This window comes from Cajanus cajan, chromosome 8, assembly GCF_000230855.2.
Source record: "Cajanus cajan strain Asha chromosome 8, NIPB_CcT2T_4, whole genome shotgun sequence".
Taxonomy (NCBI): domain Eukaryota; kingdom Viridiplantae; phylum Streptophyta; class Magnoliopsida; order Fabales; family Fabaceae; genus Cajanus; species Cajanus cajan.
Window position 1 is genome coordinate 53,480,508 of NC_138524.1, and position 24,128 is coordinate 53,504,635.

Genomic DNA, 24,128 nt, shown 5'->3' on the forward strand with positions numbered 1-24,128 from the left:
TGGGCTTCCACTAGGACACGCCTAGATTTACTAGCTTTCATACTTCGTTTGTAGCTTGTGGAAGTGTCCCAAAAAGCTTCAAGTGCCACTTGGACTTCCACATTAGGACCCTACGACTAGTATATGCTTTACTTGCTTTCCATATACTTGCTTAGCTTCTAAGTTCGTTTAGAAGGCTTCCATTGCCTATTAGGGGTTCCGTGCACACACACACAACTAACTTGCTTGTTTGTGTGAAAACTTTGATTTGTAAGAAAGGTATTAGGGGGTTTAGTAATTTCCACTTGAAAAGGCTTGGTTATTAAGTGGCTCTTTGTAGCTCACCTCCCTTGATAGTGCAACTTGTATACTTAGACCTCCAAAGTGCTTAGTATTACACCAAAAGAGAAAACCTTTGTGAAAATTTTTATCACTCACTTTGCAAATTTGCTAAAGACTTGTGAAAACCTTTCTTCTTGCAAAAATGAGTGATCATTCTCATAATAGTAGTGTGCATGGTAAACATTCTCCTAAAAGTCATACAAGCACTAAAGATGAGCTTAGACAACTTAGGAAATATATTAGGAAAAAGGACTTGGAAAATGAAAAAAAATAATGAAACTATTAAAGAGTTGTTAAGTAAGCTTGTTGTGGGGGGTGAGACTAGCAAACCCCATGCCAATGAGAGACATGGGCATTCTAGGCCCAAAAGACATGATGGTGAAGGGCCTTCTAGGTCCCATAGACATACACATGATGATGGGTCATCTCGGCCCAAAAGCCATCAAACACACACTCACTCATCTACAAGTGAAGGGTTTCATAGTAGTCACCATGATGATGGCTACTATCAAAGACCCCCTAGGCAACATAGGCCTAGGCATGAAACAACCTCTTCTAGAGAATCTAGGTTTGACCTTCCTCCCTTTCATGGAAAAGACAATGTTGATGATTACTTGGATTGGGAGATGAAGGTTGAACAACTCTTCACTTGCCACAATGTGAGTGAAGAGAAAAGAGTTCCTATGGCCACCCTTAGTTTTCAAGGGAGTGCCATGCATTGGTGGACTTCCCTAATGAGAGAAAAACAAATTATGAGAGAGCCCTCCATTAAATATTGGAATGAACTTAGGAGTGCCTTAAGGAGAAGGCACATTCCTCCTTATTTTGAGAGGGAGTTAATGGACAAGCTCCAAAGACTCCAACAAAGAAACCTTAGTGTGGAGGAATATAGGCAAAAAATGGAGTTGCTTATGCTTAGGGCTGGAATTAGGGAAGAAGAGAGAACCACCATTTCTAGGTTTCAAAGTGGTCTAAACCTAGAGATTAGGGACAAGGTTGAACTACAACCCTATAAAGACCTTAATGAATTAGTTCAACTTTGTGTGAGGGTAGAACAACAACTTAGGAGAAATCCTAGCCTTAGGAAGGAATCTACCTCATACCTTAGGAAGGACTTCAAGAAGGAGGGTCATTCCTCCTATTCAAAGGATAGACCACTAGAAAAAGAAAAAGAAAAACAAAAACCTTCCGATGAGCCTAGAACTAGTTCCATTAAGTGCTTTAAGTGCTTAGGGAGGGGACACATAGCTTCCCAATGCCCCACAAAGAAAACCATGATCATTAGGGGTAATGAAATCCTAAGTAAAGAGAGCACTTCATCTTCTTCATCCTCCTCAAATGAAGAAGACGAAATTCTTAGTTCTAGTGAGGAAGCACCATGTGAGGGTGATCTATTAATTGCCCAAAGGTTATTAACCAACCAATTAAAAGAACAAGATCAATCACAAAGAGAGAACCTTTTTCATTCTAGATGTAAAATTTTCAAGAAAACATGTTCTCTCATTGTTGATAGTGGGTCTTGTAACAATTTTGTAAGTCAAAGGTTGGTTGATAAACTTCACTTAACTACTATAGCCCATCCTAAATCTTATAAACTTCAATGGCTTAATGAGGATGGACCTATAGAAGTTAAGGATCAAGTAAATGTGCCTTTTTCCATTGGAAAATACAAAGATGAAGTTTTATGTGATATCATTCCAATGGAAGCAAGCCACATTTTACTTGGGAGACCATGGCAACATGATAGAAAAGCCATTCATGATGGTGTCACCAATAAAATCTGCCTAGTCCATCTAGGCAAGAAACACACCTTGAATCCTCTTACACCTTCACAAGTGTTGGAGGATCAAATATTTATGAAATCAAAAAAAATAAAAGAGGAGAAAAAGAAGGTTCTAGAGTTGGAGGGTAGTGTCTCCTCCAAGGAAGTTGTTCCTAGAAGTCAATTTTTAATAAAACATTCTATCAAGAAATGTCTTCTAGTTGAACAACCTCTTCACCTTCTTAAAACTAAAAAGACACTAATCTTGGAAAAGAGTAAGGAGGATAGTGTCTCCTCCAAAAATCTTGTGATAAAGGAAAGTCACTTTTCTATTAAAAATGATTGCAAAAAGACTTTTCTTCTTCACAAAGATTTTAGCTCTTTTTCTAATGCTGCCACAACCTTAGAGCTTAAGATCCACCACCTAAATATTTTTGAAAATAATGGATCTCAAGTTCTTAGTCTTGTGAAGAAGAAGTGGACTTCACCTAGTTCTACTTCTTATGCTACTACTTTGGTGGTGCCCAAAGTAGACGGCCATTGTCTATTTAGGACTTCTCCTACTTTAGTTGTTCTAATAAAGCACCCAACCTTTGGTTTATATTGTTTATCAGATACATCTCATGGTGTCTTATTTTCTACTTTTGATCTTAAGGGAAGTTCAAACTTCTTTGAACTTAATTTTACTACTTCCCTTCAAGACCAAATTAGATTCTATGACTTTTCTAAACTCTTTACACCCTTTTCCCATTTCCCTATTAGTTATCAATATGGATGCTATATGCTAATTAGAAAACTGTGGCAAATCCTCAAAACAATTTTTGATTAACCATTTTAATTGTATTAAAACTTTATGTGAATTCTAATTTGGCTTGTATTTTTATGGTTCTCAACTTTCTGGAAGAAAGAGCATATCAAGTTAAATGAACGATTATTGGGTGGTGAGCTAATAATGTAATAACAGCTATTCATTCAAAATGAGTGGTTGATCAAGGAGTCTAACATAGTTGAGCAGAATGTGAGTTATAATAAATTCTTTGGTATCTAATTCAATTTCTGTGGATGGAAATAAGGCTCGTTGATCATATTATGCAAAGTTTCTTTAAGCTTACTTATCATTTAGTGATGGAAATCTAATCCCCAAGGATCCCTTTGGAAGAAGTAAGACCAAGAAGGGTGAAGGGTGATCCAAGGATGCTCACACATGAAGACCATTAGGCCTCTAACTAGGTCTATGGTTAGGAGGCTAGAGGAGGCTTCTATAGAGGAGGTGCTTCTTAGACCTATGCTCAATATGAGTATTGAGTATGATTCCTCTTTTTAGTCTTATAGTCTCTACTGTAAATATATTGTATAGTTTGATTTCTTGTACCTTGTATATAGTAGATACTTGTATAGGTGTATTTTTGCCTTTGTATTTGTGAGGCACCTTATTTCCTTTTTAGTAGCTATTGTATATTGTTTCTAGGGTAGGTTACTTGGGCACTTTGACTCCATTTAACCTAACCTAGAAATACACTCTTTTCTTAGTTTTCTAGTAGTAGGATTGGGAGTGGCATTAGCAAGCTAGAGAGTGGCATTAGCAAGCTAGAGAGTGTTACTAGCAATTTAGCCAAGAGGTGGTCCTAGGCTAAAATTTACATATTGGACTCATTTTACTCCTAATTTTTCATAGATTTGATTTAGCTAGGTTCCATTCACATTGGATGAACCTAACTAAACCAAATTAACAATTTTCAAAACCGGTTGGAGTAAATTAATTCCAAAGAGCCACCCACCTAGATGTGTTCACACTTGTGTTCACACTTGTGTTCACACTTGGCTAAATTGCTTGGTTCTTCTCAAGCTTAGAAGCTTGAAGCACAAGCTTCTCCTTAGCTTGCTTACTAAGCAAGCTAAGTGAGTAGCTTGCTCTCCAAGCCTCTAGACCATGGATGGTTAGCTAGACCTTACCATGGTTCCTAGTGAACCATGGTTAAGACTAGCTTGCTCTCCAAGCTTCCTACTCCTATATTTTCGTTTTTCCTTCATTGTAAAACACTTTTGATGAATTAGAGATTGTATTTTCTGAGTTGAGATCAGATTTCTCTCTTCCAAAAGTCCCTAAACCTCTTTGAGTGCATCCAATTCTCTTATCCCTTCCATAGAAGAGTGTGGTGAGAATTGAAGGGGCTTATCTCTTCTTCAAGGAGTGGCGCCTCTTGGGAGAGTTTCTCCACCAAACCGTGGTGGTTCTAAGGTCTCCTCCTCCCTTGGAGACCTTATCCAAGCCTAGGAAGAATCAAGGAGCCAAAGATCTAGGGAGAAGCTTGAAGGGGAATCAACATCAATCCGGTTTCTCAACAAGTCTTCCATCATTTAGAGTGTTTCATTTGCCTTTTGTTCTGCTTCTACTGCTCTTCTATGTATTGGATGTTTATTTTGGGATTCATGAATACTAACTTTATGGATTGAACTATGGTGGCACCACTTTTTTCCTCTTTCTGCTTTGCTTTCACTTACTTTAGCTTTGTACTTGCTGGGATGATGATTTTCTGAATTTTATGTACTTCTTAGGTACATATTGGAGCAAAGTCTTTCTGTAGATAATCTCTTTGGTTTTGTTCTAATATTCAATTACTTCAAAGTTCCAGTTACATATCAGGTTATGTATAAAACTTATTTTCATGGGTAAACTGTGCACAATTTTAACTTCATGTTTTAACAAGTTCTTAATTCTGAATTTGTTGATATTATCTTAACAATAAAAAGTAGTTAATTGATAAGTTTTCATGTACTTTTTTTAACTTACAGAATCGTGTGCTCTCATATGGTATTGCTGGTACAGTTTTCTTTCGGCTGGCATTAATACTTATCGGAACAGCCACCCTTCAGGTGTGTTTCATGATGGATATATTTCTTTTCATATTTTACCTTTTTAAGTGAGTTTTATACTATTTGTTGATCATCTTGTTAATTATGATAATGTTTAGAGGTTTGAGGCAGTCAACCTTTTCTTGGCCGCAGTATTACTCTATTCATCATTTAAGGTGAGGCTTGACAATTTCCAATATTAAAATGTCGCATTTGAATTTATTAACCAAGCTATGTGTTCTCTATTTATTAACCAAATTATATGTACTTTAGAATTTAGACAAGTGAAGCATATATGTTTCATTTCCTAACCATATATACCTGGTTTGGCTTATTAACTGCAGTTTTTCTTTGGATTCATGACCCTGCTACACGTGATGCAATAATCCTTAAGAAGACTCTAACCTTGGGCATAAATATTAAAGCTGCTACTAGGGACCATAAAAAGGTGAATGTTCTCTTTGTTGTTGCCTGTGTGTGGCTTTCATGAAAGACATCCTTGCTATAACGAATTAGTCGCATTAAGGTTTCTATCGGCTAGCTTATGACTTATAGCTTGTGTGCCTGATTTATATATTTTAATTTTGAAATCTCCCTGATGGCTTATGAATTAGTAATATATTTTTTGATACAATTCAAAAGCATTTTTATAATTTGAAAAAGACTATCTGCGCGCAACAGAAATCTGAAAAATTAGAGGTGCGAGAAGTGCAATTCCTATCAGAGACAGCGGGTGCAATTGGTACCTCTTAAGAATAAAAAAAAAATTGAAGTAAAAGATGGGTTTCCGAACAATTCATATTATGATTAAAATACAAATGGCATACACTAAACTAGAGATTACACATGAATCCAGAAATGAGAGCATTGATGGAAAAGTTTATTATCAACTTCAGAAAGCTATAAATCCATTATGGAAGCCTATATAGATTTTGTACTTCTATTTCTATATTTTTTTCATCAATAGGAAGGTTTACAATGATGGCAATGATTTGATATTTTTTCGAACTATGAAAACTTTAACAGTAAGCAAATAATATATATTTTTTAATTCATAAGTATTTAGTTGCATGTTCAGTGGTATGATGAACTCTTCTATCAAAATTCATTATTATTTAGATCAAAGAAAAATGAATAATAGTATGAAAGGAGTGAAGGTTATTGAGAGGAGAGGAGATTAGAAAAACTAATTAAAAAGAGAAAAGAAAAAGAAAACAGTGCGGGCAAAATGTCTGAAGAAAGCACCCTTGAAGATTCACCATTGTTTTTTTTGAATATTTGTAATTTAAATTCATGTAAAACAGGCACGACTCACGAGTAATAACCCTTGAAGATTCAATAATTCAAACTCTATTCTCCAAAATGGGAGGATTCATTGAAAAAAATTAATTCCTATCCAATTGCATGCAAGTTTACAATGTTTCTCTGTTTTTCCTCATTTTTTCATGGATACCATCAGTGTCTTGAGTGAATGATAAATTATGTGCCATTATTTTATTTCTTTTGTAAGTAGTTAATGATCTTTCTTCTTTTTTCTTAATTAATTATTTTTTATTTTTCTATTTTCCATACAACATTTTTCTTGTCCTTGATGTTCATACCTGCATGTTTCCTAATTCATTTGTAGCATAGTTTTGAAAGATCTCCTGAAGCTTGTCTTATTAAAAAGTAAGAAGTTTGGGGACTCGTGGCTTATCATGCGTAATCAACTGCTACAGGTTTATAGTGAAGCCATTTCGTCAAATTGCAGTGATATTGTTCAAATGCTGCAGGTATTCAGTCTCTCTTCTTTCTACCAAGTGTTTCATTTGTATAATTTTTTCTTGATGATTTTTATCTTAACAAAGCTTTCAAATAGAGTAGCCTACTTCGATTGCTGCATTGTATAGGATTTTTTTTCGTATCGTATTGTATTCTTCTTTGGCTCAACAGTTTTATTTCCTTAGCTTGTTCATATGTAAAGTAATTATCATTCAAGGAGTACCAAAGTGACACAATCACACAAAACGTATGCATGAGTTCAGGAGGGATGCAAGAAAAAAAAAGCACAAAATATTAAGAATATTAAAGAACTTATAATTCTGAAACCTCATGTTAAAGAAAGCAACATTTCACATAGAATATAATCATTCATTATTAAAAAATATAATCTACAACGGTTCCATAAAAAAACCGTCTTAGATGTATGTGTTGATCTAAGTCAGTTTTTGACAAAAACCGACTTAGATTTACACATACATCTAAGTCGGTTTTTGTCAAAAACTGACTTAGATCAACACATACATCTACGATTGTTTTATGAAAATTGACTTAGATCAACACATACATCTAAGTCGGTTTTTACATAACTGACGTAAATATGTTTATTCATCTACGTCACCTTCATCTAAGTCGATTTTAGAACCGATGTAGATATGACAAAATAACCGACTTAGAATACAATCTTTCTAGTAGTGTTAGTTTCTTAAAGTCATTACTTTGTTATCATCAAAACTAGAGTATTGGATGTATGAAATTGTCTTTGGTTTAATAGTCTCCCCATTTTCAATTGATGAAAAACCTATGACTTGATTCATAATAACAACGAAACATGTTTGTCATACATTTGTATTAGTCTTATAGATATCATATATATGTATTAAAAGCATAAGATATAAGCTTAGAAAACTCCCCCTAAATTTTTTATGCACTATACAAGGTGATTCTATTAGAATGATCATATCATGCTTTTAAAGATCAAAACATATACAAGAAAAACATATGAACAATGTAAGCACAATGTGATCAAAGCATATATATGAATATAAGAGTATCAAAGCGTGCTAAAATGCATCAGAGTTATATAACGAGTATTAGAATCATAAAACATAAAAGAGTAAAACATATCAACATATTTATAAAAGCTAAAAAAGAATATTAAGATGATTGATTACCTTTTCTCCCTTTTTGTCACTATTTAAAACAAAGGTGAGTAGGCCATTACTATTCGTGTCGGCTAACTTTTCCTAACTTGGAGAGTAGACCATAATAGGTTGGTTAGCTTATAGAACAAGCTAACCTTGGTTGTGCAACAGAGTTTGGATGTCCATTTCCTTATACACAGGCTAAGAAATGCAAAGATTGTGACCTAACATGAGTAATATGATGCGAGTGTAGTAGTAAGAAAGGCATGTGAGGTAGTAGCCACCTTAGAAGTGTGACCTAGGGGTGGGCAAATTAAATTGCACTAAACTCTTAAAAACTATATTAAACTGAAAAGTAATTCAATTAAACTGAACTGAACTGAAAATTAGATTACACAAACTGAACTGAACTGTTTTTTATTCTATTAAACTGTACTGTACTAAACTATATTGAACTATAATATGAACTAAATTGAACTGTTATGCACCTTAATCTGTTTCTGAACTACACTATTTTCGAACTAAACTATTTATGAACTGCTTCTAAACTGTGCTAATTTTTCTTAATACCTTGAAAAAAAAGATAGGAATCCAATATAAACTGCAATCAACAAAAAATGTGTCAAAGAGATTAATCATACTACTAAATACTAACAACTAAAACAATTGAGACGTAAGGCAATTTTGTGCACATTGAGCATGTGCATAGCATACCACTAGTTTTTTGATGTAAATATGTAGATTAATCATGAGACAAAAAAACCATGAAATGAGCACTTAATTTTCTTCATAAAATTTTATAAGAGTACAAGTCATACAATTAGTAAATTCTGATGCAAACCTTATGGGAAACTGCAAATGCTGCCTGCTCTGGTGTCATATTGTCAAATTGAGTTTTTCCTGTCAAAAGCTCCCATAGAACTATGCCAAAACTATACACATCTACTTACTTGGTATGATGCTTTTCTTTGATCATTTCGAGCGCCATCCAACGATATGTTCCGGTGAATCCTTTTGCACTACCACAAGCCTCTTGCACCACTTTTTCAACTAATCTGTTTGCCAATAACTTAGAAAATTCATAGAAAAATCATATTTAATTCATAACTTCATTTTGCAGATAATTGTTTCCTTTTTGGTCTCCCTAGTTCCTTCACCAAATTTCACAATACCTAGTTAGAAGTGCAAGACAATAACTACTTACCATTGAACCATCAAAATATTAAAGGGTTAAAGAAGCTACCCTAAAAAAGTGAAAAATACGTGACAATTGGATATTTAGACTAATAGTAGCAAGGTTATCATCTTCCACACACAAGCTAGTAACATATATTCATTATAACATTAGCAAGATGATAATAGTAATAATAAGGCGGATGCAAGAACAGAACAATCAATCAAGAAAGAAAAAAAGAACAAAGCTTAGATACTGTCCTTTATATGGTTCAGGTTTGTTTTGTCAATTAGAATTGGAGTTCCATTAGCATAATAAATATTTATATTTGTAGACCCCTAAAATTGCCCGGGTCGGAAATAAAACTCGAAGACCCTCAAAGATCGAAGGAAAGTCAGCCAGAAGGACTCCTAGAAGACCATAGGATGGCTATCTGTAGGTTTAGAGGTCTTAGAGTAGCTTAAAAAAAGGAAGTGGAGGGAATGAAGCCCAATACGGCCGTACTAAACTTAATACGGCCGTATTGAAGCTTCAACACGGCCGCAGCGAACTCAATACGGCGTATTGAAGTTTCTGAAACTTCAATACGGCCGTACTGAAATCAATACGGCCGTATTGAAGCTTCAATACAGCCGCAGTGAACTCAATACGGGCGCATTGAAATTTCTGAATTTCAATACGGCCGTATTGAATTCAATACGGCCGTATTGAAGTTCAAAAATTTCAATACGGCCGTATTGATTCTGTAGCCCGTATTGGGCCTGTTCCCTATAAATATGGCGTCATTTTGACGTCATAAGACACTTTTACACACAGTTTTAACCCTCTCCTTGAGTATTCTGGGGTTTTTGAGCAGTGTTCTGCCCTAGAAATCACTTGGAGAGTTGATCCGACGAAGTTCTTGAGCCCCGAGCCATTTTGCTTGAGGATCGAACCTAGTCGAAGGGAAATCCTCCGGATTTCCATAGTCAAAATTTTATAGGAGGGAGCGAGCGAGCTTGTAGAGCGAGGGAACGCCAAAAAGCTTCCCAGTTTTACTTTAATATATAAAAGCACGCTTCAAAGGTTTCTTCTTAAATCCTTCCTTTTACTGCTTTCTGTGTGCATATTTAAACTGTCATCATGTAGATAGTTAATTTATAATTGCTTAGAATAAATAGGGGTAATTTAGTAATTTTACGCTATTATTTTAGAAATAATCTGTCATAGGGAACCCGAAAGGGGCGCTGTGGGGTGCTAACACCTTCCCCACGCGTAACCGACTCCCTTACCCGACTCTGGTTGTAATGGCCGAAGTCGATTTTTGAATCGATTGCCTTATCCCTTTTTCCAATGTTTTGAGTAAAACATTGGTGGCGACTCCAAAGAACCCTCCTTTTACGAAAACCGCTAATCCATGGAGGGTCCCGCTTGGGATTAACATGGATTGGTGAGACTTTTAATAAATAAATTGGATAAGATCGACAAGGTCTCAGTTTGAGAACAAGTCGTTCTAATAATCCAATACATTTTCAAAACTAAAATAAAAGCGAGCTCGACCGTCTTCGCGACCGCCGAGGCCCGTTTGGGCCGGTGGCGACAGATGGCGACTCCACTGGGGAAGCTTCGAGAGTCAATCCCATTTAGTGACAGATTGTTTTTAACAAATAATAGTTAAAATTACTTTATTACCCCTTGCTTGTATGATAACATAATTTATTATATGGCTTTAATAACTGTTGTATTTTTAAATTTACGCAATTGTTTGAAATAAAAACTGCACACAAACCTTTGCACACAACAGTTCCCTCTATACCCGGGGGCATGAGTGATTAACCATAGGGAGTGGATGTTAGTACGGCCGGTTGTCGAATGGGTCTATAGGTGCCCGTAGACCGTTGTCGGAAAACATCACTCAAGGTGATAACCATGAACTTGAGTCCGACGGTGCGTTGGAGCTTTCCATCGACCTACGATGAGAGGAATTGGGTCCCTATAATGGGGGCACCTTGGGGGCCTTGGACTGGTGAGAACAGTTAGAACCTACCTTGAATATGCACCATTTCTGCAGGATACCCCTACCTCGTGATTCGCTCGTGACTGTTCGTGGATGAGTGAATTGTGTGTGCATTTTTTATGTGACATTGTATGAGCATATATTTGCACCTTTTAAACATACAACATTCTTGTTTACAATATAAAAAAATAAGAATAAATAGAAATAAAGATTTTCTAAGTACATGGTGTTAACATCTGCCTCCATTGCATTCATATAGGTAGTTTCCCTTTTCACCCAAAATATATAAAAATACAAAATACTCAAAAAGAAAAAATACGTATTTATCCAAACCAAGCAATATCATGCATCATCTTAGGAATATCCCGAAAACATGATAATGCTTAGTTGAATAAACACTATGCATGCATATTCATCGCTATCATCTCATATCATGCATTGTATTGTAGATTATGGAGAGGTCTAGGGAGGTGCAAAGGCCATTAAAGAAAGTGGACTTCCTATTATACCGTGCTGAGAGGTTGGATCACCTCTGTACCTTGATGTCAAGAGAGGCTCGCGTCGAGTTTGAGAAATCTTATGGGCGAGTTCTCGATTTGATGAGGATTTGTGTGGATCCAGCTTTTCTGAGGGCATTGGTTCACTTCTGGAGTCCCGATCTGCACTGTTTTGAGTTCCCCCAGTTTGACCTGGTTCCTACTCTAGAGGAGTACGAGCTCATGTTACGGTGGCCTAAATTAGCTGGGGTTTACCTTTTTCAGGGGAACCATGTGGCCGTAGAGAGAGTAGCCACTCAGGTCAAACTACCACTACGATCAGCTGCCTTAGTAGGGAACGGCAGTATCAAGGGTTGGAAGCTTGCTATGATCGAAGACCACCTTTCTTCCTTGGCTGGTGAGGGAGATTGGTTAGCTTTCAACAAGACTCTTGCGATTAGCCGTGTTTGGGACGATCCTATTTCCCTTTCACGCTAACACAGTGGACCATGCTGCGATGGACGCTTTCTTTGCTTGGGACGTGCATATGAAGAGTCCCGTGCCCGCTATTCTCGCCGACACCTTGCTGTCTGTTCATCTATCTCAACAGAAGCAAGGGAAGATCATCCGATGCTGCACCTCCTTGTTATATGTGTGGGGCATCACACATTTCTACGCCTCTAGTCACATGGGGACTTTGCCCGATCCGTTGAGAAGCTTCTCAAAGATCCCCGTCTGCCGCCGATATGCTTCCGACTGGAAGGATGAGATGGAACAGTGGAGTATCGAGCACTTCACGTGGGTTTGCCCTTGGTTCCGTCCGAGCCATGTATTGACAAGATGCGGCAGTTATTCGAGCATACCATTGATGGGCCTCAGAGGTTGCATAACCTACTCACCTAAATTGGTTATGAGGCAACTAATGAGGACCCAAATCATTCCTACCATAGAGGAGCTGGGAGGGTTGTGTTTCTCTTTCGATCCCGAGCATCAGAGAGATATGCACGCTATTATAAGAGCGTGGGAGAGACCAACCTATGAGGGAGATCTCGAGCTTGAAAAGCCTCGGGTGTCCGTTCCCATTGATTACGAGAAATGGAGGAATGAGAGGGGGGTGTCACAACCATCCACCTCTTGTGCAACCACGACTACAAGGAGGGTGTTGCAAGAACAGGTCGATGCCTTGACCAAGAAACTGGAAATCATGGGAGCTCAGATGAGAATTCTTGAAGAGAAAAACGAAGAATCCAGTTTCACCATTGATGGTCTTCAAAGGCAATGCAAGAAGAAGGACCATGAGATAGAGCGGCTCAAGGATGAGTGTGCTAACCTCAACGAGGAGACTACTCGGGCATCCAAAATGCCAAAGGTTGAACCGAGTAGTCAACTCCAAGAAGTCAATATGAAGATAGCACGCCTTGAAGCCGAGCATGCAAAGCAGGCACAGTTGATCAAGGACATGCAAGATGATTTGTTTCTGACTCGATCCGACGCACAGCAATGGCGGGAAGTCGCTCAACGACAAGCCGCAAACCTTTCCGATTTCCACAGAAAGGAAAGGGAAGGATTGGCACAAATGGCCAAACTCCAAGAGGAGAAGGATCGAGCCGAAGACGAGCTTAATGAGCTACAGGCCATGATCAACTACTATACTCAGAAAGCGAAGGAGGCTCAGAAAATCAGTGACGATATGAGCCAAGCGGTCCATACGCAGATTGAAGCAATGGGTCGTCATGTCGAGGAAGCCGAAGATGAATGGCAAAGAAATATGAACCCGCCTGTGGGTTTTTACCGGCTTTTCTCTTATTGTAAAAAATTGCTTCAAAGCATTGTATAAAAGTTGTACACTTTCTTTAATGAATAAAATCGTATTTTTGAGATTTATTGCCTTTGCATCTCATTAGTCATTCATTTTGCATTTATCTCTCTTGGTAATTAATAATAAAGATTAATAAAAAGAAAGAATTAATCGATGCGTATGTTCAGAATGGATCGCACGCCATTTGTGATAAAATGCAAACCAACAACTGCGCAAAGCGAACACACGACGACGCCGTTGTTGGTAATCAAGACAGAAAAAGGGGAAGGTCCCACGCCCTTAAGGATTGTCGCACCAAGACCTTTCCCTTACGAATCGAATAAGGCTGTGCCATGGATATACGACATCCATACTTCTGCCGACAGTGATATCTCTAATATCGCTGGACTTGGGGGCATGACTAGGAGTGGCAGGATCTACACTCCCGAAGATCTTCATGATAAAGCCCCCAAGAATAAAGAAAAAGGAAAAGATAAAACCGAGGAAAAAGAATCCGAGGAGGAGACTGATGAGCTATTAAAATTCATCAGACAGAGCGAGTACTCCATTGTGGATCAACTTCACAAGACACCAGCGAAGATCACTTTGTTGTCGTTGATCCTAAGCTCCGAACCGCATCGGCAAGCTCTGTTGAAAGTCTTGAACGAGGCGTATGTATCACACACCATATCCCAAGACAAATTTGAGGGAATTGTTAGTCACATCACGGCTAATGATCACCTCACCTTCACAGATGAAGAGATCCCCACCGGGGGACCGCACCATAACAAGCCCTTGCATATCTCTGTAAAGTGCAAGGAGTATCACATCGCAAAGGTCTTGGTGGATAATGGATCTTCCTTGAACGTGATGCCAAAAAGAACGTTCGATCAGATGGCAATCAAGGGAGTCCAAATGCGCCCAAGCAACATGATCGTTCGAGCTTTCGACGGCTCTAAAAGAGAAGTGGTGGGAGAAGTCAATCTTCCAAGCCAAATCGGACCCACTATCTTTAACGTCGAATTTCAAATAATGGACATTACTCCTGCATACAGCTGTCTCCTCGGCCGACCTTGGATTCATGATGCGAAAGCTGTACCCTCTACGCTCCACCAAAAAGTCAAGTTCATAGTGGGTGACAAACTGGTGACCGTGCAAGCTGAAGATGACATACTCATCAGCAAGCCATCCAACATACCTTATGTGGATGCAGCAGAGGAAGCTTTAGAAACCGTCTTCCAAGCATTGGAAATCGCCAATGTTGAGACATTTCCCCGAGAAATGAAGAAGGTAGCTCATATGCTCACAAAGAACGGATACTTGCCAGGACAAGGATTAGGCAAAGACTCCCAAGGAATCCCGGAGCTACCCATTATCAAGGACAATCCGGGGAAACAAGGGTTAGGATACAACCCCGTTAAAGATCAAAGAACGAAGAGGAATCAAGATCCTTCTCAACGTTCTTTAAGCCAGATCTTTAGGAAGGCTGGTTCACAAACGTCAAGGCCAGCTGTCGTCATCAAGTGTCCTTTTCCTTCTAATAGGGATGTGTAAATTCAGTGACTATTAGAGATCACTCCTCGGGGACAGCCCGACCCCCGAGCCTCGATAGGGCACATGTTTCCACTATGATTATAATAAAATCATTCTTCATTATTTCTTATTGCTTCTTTTCTTGCTTGCAATAAAATTCTAAACCACATTATTTAACCCTGTTTGAATGAACATAAGTGAGGTTAAAATCGTCTTAATAATCAATAAACCCACATCATTTTGTGTGGAAATGTGCACGACAACTTGGAGCACCTTTTCTTGGCCTCAATAAGTGCCGTCATGGATAAAAAGAAATCCATTCAAGACAAAAATCCTAAAAAACAAAAAGCTCGGCAGGAAACCCAAAAAAGGGACTGCGCAAAAATAAGAGCAAAAGACCCGCTAGGAATCCCACAAAAGGGTGACCTAGGCAAAAATTAGGGTTATAAAATAATGAACAAAAACAAAAGCCCGCTAAAACTCCACAAATGGGTGTTTTAGGCAAAAGTTAGGGCAATCAAAAAATAGAATAAATCCATGATGGTACCACCAACTGAATTCAACAAAGGGGCTCAAGAAAAGCTATCCAAGTTGTCAAAGCACAATCATTAATAACAAAGATGTGTTTAACTTCATAAGTGTTTAATCAAACTAACCTAAACAATTGAGCCTACCATTGGCCAGCCATTCTTTCAAAATCCATTTTTCAAAAATAAAATAATCCCCTCTAAAACACAAACTTTTGAAAACATATATCCTTTCCTTCTCTTCTCCCTTGTCCCAAAGATTTTTGAATAATCTAAGAGGAAACATGGAGATATAGTGGTCAATAGGAGGGTTGACACATCTTCTAAAGGAAGGGAGAATCATTTGGTTGATGACACCAAAAATCAAATACGCATCGTTCCTCGGTTACAGAAATCGGCAAAGCACAGTCTGTCTGGAGGAATGGCAAGATCCAAACAAAGAACGCATTGATTAATTCTTTTGAAAAACTGAATCAAATAGAATTAGGTGCATCTCATTTGCATACATGCATACAGATGATAGGTGTACTAGAAGATCACTTATTCTCTGTTTATATTTAAAAAAAAAAAAAAAAAAAAAAAAATCAATCAAAAATCAAAAATCAAAAATCAGAAAAATCCAATACGCCCGTATTGGTATTAATACGGTCGTATTGGAGTTAACGTTAAGTACAACGTTTCAACTCCAATACGGGCGTATTAAAATCCAGTACGCCCGTACTGAACCCCAATACGGTCGTATTGGATCCAATACGGTCCATATTGATTATAAACTTTGTACATCAATGGAAAGGCCAATACGGCCGTATTGAATCCAATACGGGCCGTATTGGCGGAATTTTGCCTATAAATAAGACCTCCCCTCCCTCATTTTGCATACCTTTCTTCATTCTCCACATTCCTTGCTTGTGAGTGCATTCCTACAAAGATTATCAGAAATGGCAGAATCTTCTTGCAAAAGGCAGAGAGCCCCGGCCAGACGTGTAATGACAGATCGACACCGGGACCGGCTACAGCTTATAGAGACGTTCACCATCGAGCCGTCAAGGGTGCTCGACTTTGAGCTTCTCCGAGCAGTGGGCTTGGAGAATGATGTCAGGAGCTACTTCGACGCCATAGGATGGGGATTTGTCCTTAATCCACCATCCTAGCTATATTTGACGGCCACGAAGGAGTTCTTGGCTACAGTCGGCGTCACGGAGTCGACTAACAGCTATGGGGAGGATGTTTGCGCGGTGGACTTCTGGATGAATGAAGGATACCGCTCGCTGACGTTGGACGAGTTCAACGTCCAGGCAGGGTTTTTCAGCCGCACTGATCAGCTGGCATTCCGAGATGCCATATGCGAGTGGCCTGATCAGTGGACTCCGGTTGAGATGTGGAGTTTGCTCACTGGCCGACGGGATTATCATTCAGGGGTGAAGGGCTCCCGGCTCCCGACTGCTCTTAGGATCTGTCACAAGATCCTCACCAGTACTATTCATGGCAGGTCCAAGAGTCCGGAGTCAATTACACGGCCGGATCTGCTGGCCTTATATTGCATGGCCACCGGCCGGAAGGCCAATCCTGGATATTTCTTCCTCGAGCACGTGAAGAAGCTTGGGGTACGAGAGGGAGGAGAGTCCAGACAGGGGTACATCTTGGTTGCCCCACTCCTCTCACAGCTGGCGGAGACATGGGGATGTCCTGATGGTGCAGAGCCAGGGGCATTGGCGCCGAAGCTGATTGGTGCCTCCACCCTGATTAACATGAAGATCATCACTAGATCGCCAGGAGGGGGGTTTGTGCGAGTAGATGGCCTCGAGACCTTCGACGACCTCCTCAACAACCTCGACTTTGAGGGAGGCGACGCCCCGCAGCCAGAGGCTAGCGCATCACGGTCGAACAGGGGATATTTTGACGCCCGCTTCGACACACTGCAGCAAAGCATTGACACGCGATTCGATGCTTTTCAGCAGAGCATCGACACGCGATTCGATGCTTTTCAGCATAATGTCGGTACATGGCAGCAGAGTACCGATACTCGACTAGACAGCTTGGTGCAGGGTTTCGACAACCTCTCAGTCTGGCTCCATAGCCACTACCCCACTCCTCCTCAGGATCCGCCGGCCGATGAGTGAAGACCGGATTGCTTCCTTTAATTTTTATGTATTTAGTTTGTTTGGGCTGTGTCCCATCTTTTGATTTCTTTTGATTTCTCTCGTACAAACTTATTTTCTATTTAATGAAAATTTCCACTGTTTGATTTTAAATTCTCTAGCAATTTAAATTCTGTACAGCAAAAGCCAAAAACATAAAAAAGGCAAAATACAGAAAAAGCCAAATCAGAAGAAAAGGCAAAATACAGAAAAAGCCGAAAATGAAAAAGGTAAGGATATAGAAAATCCAACAAAAAGATTGCACAGAATAACTGAGCCTGGAGAGGCTTGCCGAAATAATACTCCCGCAGAATAACCGAGCCTGGAGAGGCTTGCCGAAACAATACTCAACAGTTTGTACAGAATAACTGAGCCTGGAGAGGCTTACCAAAATACTCCTCATCCTCCACATCAAAGAATAATTGAGCCTGGAGAGGCTCGCAGAAATAATACTCCCCAGAGAAACCTCAACTCACGCTCTTGGACTCAAAATCCCCAGCAAGAGCTATCAAGCAAGATCGTCAAAGTCCCTAATGGAAACACGATCGCCCAAGAAGAATATCCAAGTCAAAGGACTTTAAAACTTCCTCAGTGAAGATAGCTCTTCAACTCAGACGTTGAGTGAGGCTAAGCCTGCAGAGGCTTCCTAAATAATACTCTGGGATACATAAGATCCCTCATTCCCCAATCGCCTACTCAGAGACACTCCTTCAAAAGGAGAAAAACGAAAAAGATCAATAATCATTTCCCAAGCGGAATTCGGCATACAGCCAAACACCGAACGTCAAGATAATCCGCCTAACAGAAGAGGCCAATCCAGATCAATACGACAGAATCCCCCAGCGGATAACAGCCTACTCAGAGGCACTCCTTCAAAAAGAGAAAATCCAAAAAGATCAACAATCATTCCCCAAGCGGAATCCGGCATTCACCCGAACACCAAACATCAAGATAATCTGCCTAACAGAAGAGGCCAATCAAGATCAATACGACAAAATCCCCCAGCGGATAACAGCCTACGCAGAGGCAACAAAAACAGAAAATCAAAAGAGTCACCCGAATAAGGACAACCGGGATACTCCACCAACGTCAAAGGACGTCAGCCAAACATAAGGCATTGCTCAATTCAAGAAGAGCATCTGTGTCTACATCCCAAGGAAACAAAAATTCCCCATGGGTACCAACTAAGCAATGCAAGTTGGGGCACAAAAACCTATGAATGACTGCACATCCCCTAGACGGATCCCTGCGTTATCCAGCCCTCAGTGGCACAAAATCAAAAAACAACCGTCGAAGCAGCATCGTGGACTGTGGAGACAAAACCATCACAAATCTCTGGAAAGGAGGTACTCACTGCTCACCGTCGTCACAAAGGTACTTAGCTTCCGGCTCGAGCAAAGAGCGAAGCTAAGCCTGGAGAGACGGTACTCACAGCTTCCAGCTTGGGCAGCAAGCAAAGCAAAGCCTGGAGAGGCGAAACTCACACCGCTCACCGTCGTCACAAAGGTGCTTAGTTTCCGGCTCGAACAAAGAGCGAGACTAAGCCTGGAGAGGTGAAACTCACACCGCTCACCGTCGTCACAAAGGTGCTTAGTTTCCGGCTCGAACAAAGAGCGAGACTAAGCCTGGAGAGGCAAAACTCACACTGCTACCGTTGTCACAAGGGTACTTAGCTTCCAGCTCGAACAAAGAGTGAAGCTAAGCCTGGAGAGGCGGTACTCACAGCTTCCAGCTTGGGCAGCAAGCAAAGCAAAGTCTGGAGAGGCGACGATTAATACTCACCCTGGAGAGGGTAAACTCAGCTACCGAGGATGTCAGAAACGCCGAGGTATGCACCCACCTGGAGAGGCTACTCAACAATTTTCCACCGGAAGACGCTACAAGTCAGAAGGTTGGCATATTACCCGGACAATTGGGTCAACTCCTTTACTTGTCAATCGGTACACCAAAAGGCCGTTTGACTAAGTAAAGGGGGGGCAGCTGTAGACCCCTAAAATTGCCCGGGTCGGAAATAAAACTCGAAGACCCTCAAAGATCGAAGGAAAGTCAGCCAGAAGGACTCCTAGAAGACCATAGGATGGCTATCTGTAGGTTTAGAGGTCTTAGAGTAGCTTAAAAAAAGGAAGTGGAGGGAATGAAGCCCAATACGGCCGTACTAAACTTAATACGGCCGTATTGAAGCTTCAACACGGCCGCAGCGAACTCAATACGGCGTATTGAAGTTTCTGAAACTTCAATACGGCCGTACTGAAGTCAATACGGCCGTATTGAAGCTTCAATACAGCCGCAGTGAACTCAATACGGGCGCATTGAAATTTCTGAATTTCAATACGGCCGTATTGAATTCAATACGGCCGTATTGAAGTTCAAAAATTTCAATACGGCCGTATTGATTTTGTAGCCCGTATTGGGCCTGTTCCCTATAAATATGGCGTCATTTTGACGTCATAAGACACTTTTACACACAGTTTTAACCCTCTCCTTGAGTATTCTGGGGTTTTTGAGCAGTGTTCTGCCCTAGAAATCACTTGGAGAGTTGATCCGACGAAGTTCTTGAGCCCCGAGCCATTTTGCTTGAGGATCGAACCTAGTCGAAGGGAAATCCTCCGGATTTCCATAGTCAAAATTTTATAGGAGGGAGCGAGCGAGCTTGTAGAGCGAGGGAACGCCAAAAAGCTTCCCAGTTTTACTTTAATATATAAAAGCACGCTTCAAAGGTTTCTTCTTAAATCCTTCCTTTTACTGCTTTCTGTGTGCATATTTAAACTGTCATCATGTAGATAGTTAATTTATAATTGCTTAGAATAAATAGGGGTAATTTAGTAATTTTACGCTATTATTTTAGAAATAATCTGTCATAGGGAACCCGAAAGGGGCGCTGTGGGGTGCTAACACCTTCCCCACGCGTAACCGACTCCCTTACCCGACTCTGGTTGTAATGGCCGAAGTCGATTTTTGAATCGATTGCCTTATCCCTTTTTCCAATGTTTTGAGTAAAACATTGGTGGCGACTCCAAAGAACCCTCCTTTTACGAAAACCGCTAATCCATGGAGGGTCCCGCTTGGGATTAACATGGATTGGTGAGACTTTTAATAAATAAATTGGATAAGATCGACAAGGTCTCAGTTTGAGAACAAGTCGTTCTAATAATCCAATACATTTTCAAAACTAAAATAAAAGCGAGCTCGACCGTCTTCGCGACCGCCGAGGCCCGTTTGGGCCGGTGGCGACAATATTAAAGGTAAAACAAGTTTTTGAGATAAAACTTCATATTTGATGAGAAAACATTACCAGAAACACATAGAAAAATAATTAGAATGAACCAATTCTCTGGCAGATTATCCCATGTAAACCCTCCACTAAGACAAGGCCATTCAACACAACACAAGAGACAAGTTATATAATGGACTCAACGCATTGCTTTTGAAGAATAAATAACGGATAAGGCATGAAACTTAGGAGCTAACAAAGTTTACCTTACATGAATATACCCAGAAGTGATGAGACAACAGCAGAGTAAGAATGCACATGCCCATTTGGTAAAAACAAGTCCCATTAAGAATGCAGGCTTCAAAAGTACCCATAGAGCAAAAATGCTGAATCCATCATGGGAAAAAGCTAAGCCCCAATTATGTAAAAGAGAGAACTCAAAGCCAAAATCAAAAATTATATAGGTTTCTCATAAACAAAAAAAACTGTAATTTGTGAAGCATTTGTCTTGAGAGTCATTAAATGGAAATCAAGCTAAAATTATATAGGTTTCTCATAAACAAAAAAAAAACATAAAACTATAAGTTGTATGTTCAAATATGTAGGTTCTCCCATGAACAACAAAATCAAAAAATTAATACATCTTCAAATATAAGTTGTATCATAAAATAAAACTTATCAAGCACATCTTCAATCATCCAAATGAATAACACTTGAATGTTCCACTTTATCTTGAGAGGTTATCTCTACAAAAAAATAAAATATTCTATCATTTTCAAAAATTTAAAATATAAACTAAAAAATATATAGATTTTTAATATAAACTCACCTTGCTCAAATTTATCAAGCTCTTTAGGATCCTCATCAAAAAGTATAGAGAAAGGTGTTCCTTTCAACCAATCTTGGGTGCAAACAAGTACTTCTACTATTTTAGGCATTAGGCAACTACGATAAGGACTAACCACCCTTCCGCCTGTGCTGAATGCATTTTTGATGCTACAGTAGAGATGGGAATGGCCAACACCTCGCGATCCATGTTTGCAAGGATAGGAAATCTAGTTGAGTTGACTTTCCACCAATGTAAAACATCAAGCTCAACTAACTTTGTATAAGGTTCATGATCTTTTCTCAAATATTTATCAAGCTCTGATATATAATCAAATCTATGTCCAGTAGCTCTTAGGTAGAAACTCATGCCATGAGGATCATCATCTTCATCATCTAGTTGTGATTCTTGTTGGCTACTTTGAGAACCCTCCTCAACACCTTGATATTGTTCATAAAGTGTTTTCAAAGATGACAACAATTTTAATTTCAATTGACTAGCCATATCAGATTCAAATATATAGTCAATGAAGTAATTAACAAAATCCAACTTACTCCTAGGATCAAGCACAACAGCAATCAATAATAAAATACTAATTCCATTAGGATTTCCCCAATATTTGTCATACTTTCCCTTCATCCTCAATGCCATCAACCTTATGCTCACATCACTACTCTCATAATATTGTCGAATCTTTTTACCAATTCCAAACACCTCCTTCATGTACATATGACTGGTGACATATGAAGTACCAGAAATGTGCATGGTAGAGTCACAAAACATCTTTAAAAATGGTAGAACAAACCTCGCATATTCCCAATCCTCTTCTAGTGGCACACTACCATTACCTTTGGCCATTTCAACACCAAATTTCTTGTCTTGCATATCTAGCAAGACAAAGGCATCTTTGTACTTCAAGCTTTCCTCTAACATTAAGTAAGTTGAATTCCACCTGGTTTCAACATCAAGGCAAACAATACCTTTGTAAGAAATTCCCTCTTGCTCAACACAAGCCTTGAATCTAGCAAATCTAGCTGGAGAAGACTTCACATATTTAACTCTGCATTTCAAATTTTCAAAATTGAATCTTTGATCTCTTTTAAACCATCCTTCACAATCAAACTCAATATATGTGCAGAACAACGCAGATGGACATATTCTCCCTTTAAGACAAGAAAATTCCATGATAACATCCTCCTTTTAAGATATTGGACCCCAACATCATTTGCTGTAGCATTATCCACAGTGATACTAAGGACCCGCTTCAACTGCCAATTATTCAAACAAGCCTCAACATGTTTAGCAATGAGCTCTCCTGAATGTCCTGTTGTTTGAGAAAAATTCAAAATTTTCTTTTGAAGCTTCCATTCATTGTCAACAAAGTGCACTGTCAAACTCATGTAGTTTAGATTTTGGATTGAAGTCCATGTGTCTGTAGTTAAGCAAACCCTCCCACATTGTTTTGATAGAAAAAATTTTAACTTTGCTTTTTCTTCTTCATGGAGTTCCCACATTTCACGCCTCAATGTGGTGCGGGATGAGACTTCAAATCATGGTTGCAAGGACCATACAAAGTCACGAAAGTCATCATCTTCCACAAATCGAAAAGGAAGCTCAAACTTCACAAACATCTTCACCAAATTCATTCGAGATGCATTTTGGTCAAATTTAGAAATAGTTGGCGAAGGGCCAACACTAACCCCTTCTATGGTTGATGATGAAATTTTTTGCCTCTCGAATACTTGTCTATTAGGATTTTCTTTGCATCTCATCAAATGATTCCTCATGCCACTTGTCCCAGCCAAATCTTTAATCAAATCTCCACAGTAATTGCATTTAGCCTTCTTCTCAAAATAAGGTTTTTGTTTAGTAAAATGTTCCCACATGTTTGACCGACCTTTACTTTGCCCAGTCAATGATGAATCAATACAAGGGGGTACATCATTAATTCTAGAAACATCTGGTGTGAGAGTTTCTATGGTGTTTGGCAATGTAAACTCCATCTGATAACAAAAAACAAGGATGCAAGAAAAATATATTACTAATTACTACTATATAACACACAATATAAAGGAAAATATATTACCTTTTAATGTTTTGGGCTATATAGGCTGGAATCAAGACAGCTTGTATACAAAATTAAGATGAAATTTTAGGGAAAAAGGGATACCCAGATGAAATTTTACATAGAAAAAGTGAATCTTTAAATTCAGATGCCTTCTCTGGAGTCAGGTAATCCCAAGTCTTCTCCAATGCTTTCCTAATCTTCAAATTGGTTTCACCATCCAAATTAGCAGTCTACCACCCAAAAATCTGAATTAATAAACCGCAGTAACTGCTAAAGAATGTCAAGACCACTCATTTTTTCAAATTGAAATGAATGAATGAACCTCAATGTAGCAGACACCATCTACATTTGTACTAGCCAGGAAAAGCATATCTGCAAGGAAGAATCCATCTTGCTCAACCTGCAACAAAGAACAAAGTAGCACTTACAGTAAGTATCTGCATCATAAATTGAAACAGCCATAATGAAACCATCACAAGCAGTTTAAGAAAACAAATTTCAGAGGTCTCCAGACTACACACATCTACAAACCATACCAAACT

General features: G+C 39.1%; 1 protein-coding gene and 1 long non-coding RNA gene across 2 annotated transcripts; one reads left to right on the forward strand and one right to left on the reverse strand.

The window, feature by feature from the left end:
• The first annotated feature begins 4,914 nt into the window (after positions 1-4,914).
• Positions 4,915-5,350, forward strand: LOC145950595 (uncharacterized). The gene is made up of 3 exons (XR_014428387.1): positions 4,915-4,957; positions 5,056-5,112; positions 5,281-5,350. It is a non-coding gene; the product is annotated as an uncharacterized LOC145950595 (long non-coding RNA).
• Positions 5,351-23,068: 17,718 nt separating this feature from the next.
• LOC145950543 (zinc finger BED domain-containing protein RICESLEEPER 4-like) lies at positions 23,069-23,521 on the reverse strand. Its single transcript, XM_083061636.1, has one exon. The coding sequence runs from the start codon at positions 23,519-23,521 to the stop codon at positions 23,069-23,071; it is 453 nt and encodes a 150-aa protein (XP_082917762.1).
• Positions 23,522-24,128: the final 607 nt, after the last annotated feature.

Excerpts from the sequence above, each read along its gene's own strand:
- LOC145950543 (XM_083061636.1), bottom strand. The coding sequence starts at position 23,521 with ATGGAGTTTACATTGCCAAACACCATAGAAACTCTCACACCAGATGTT.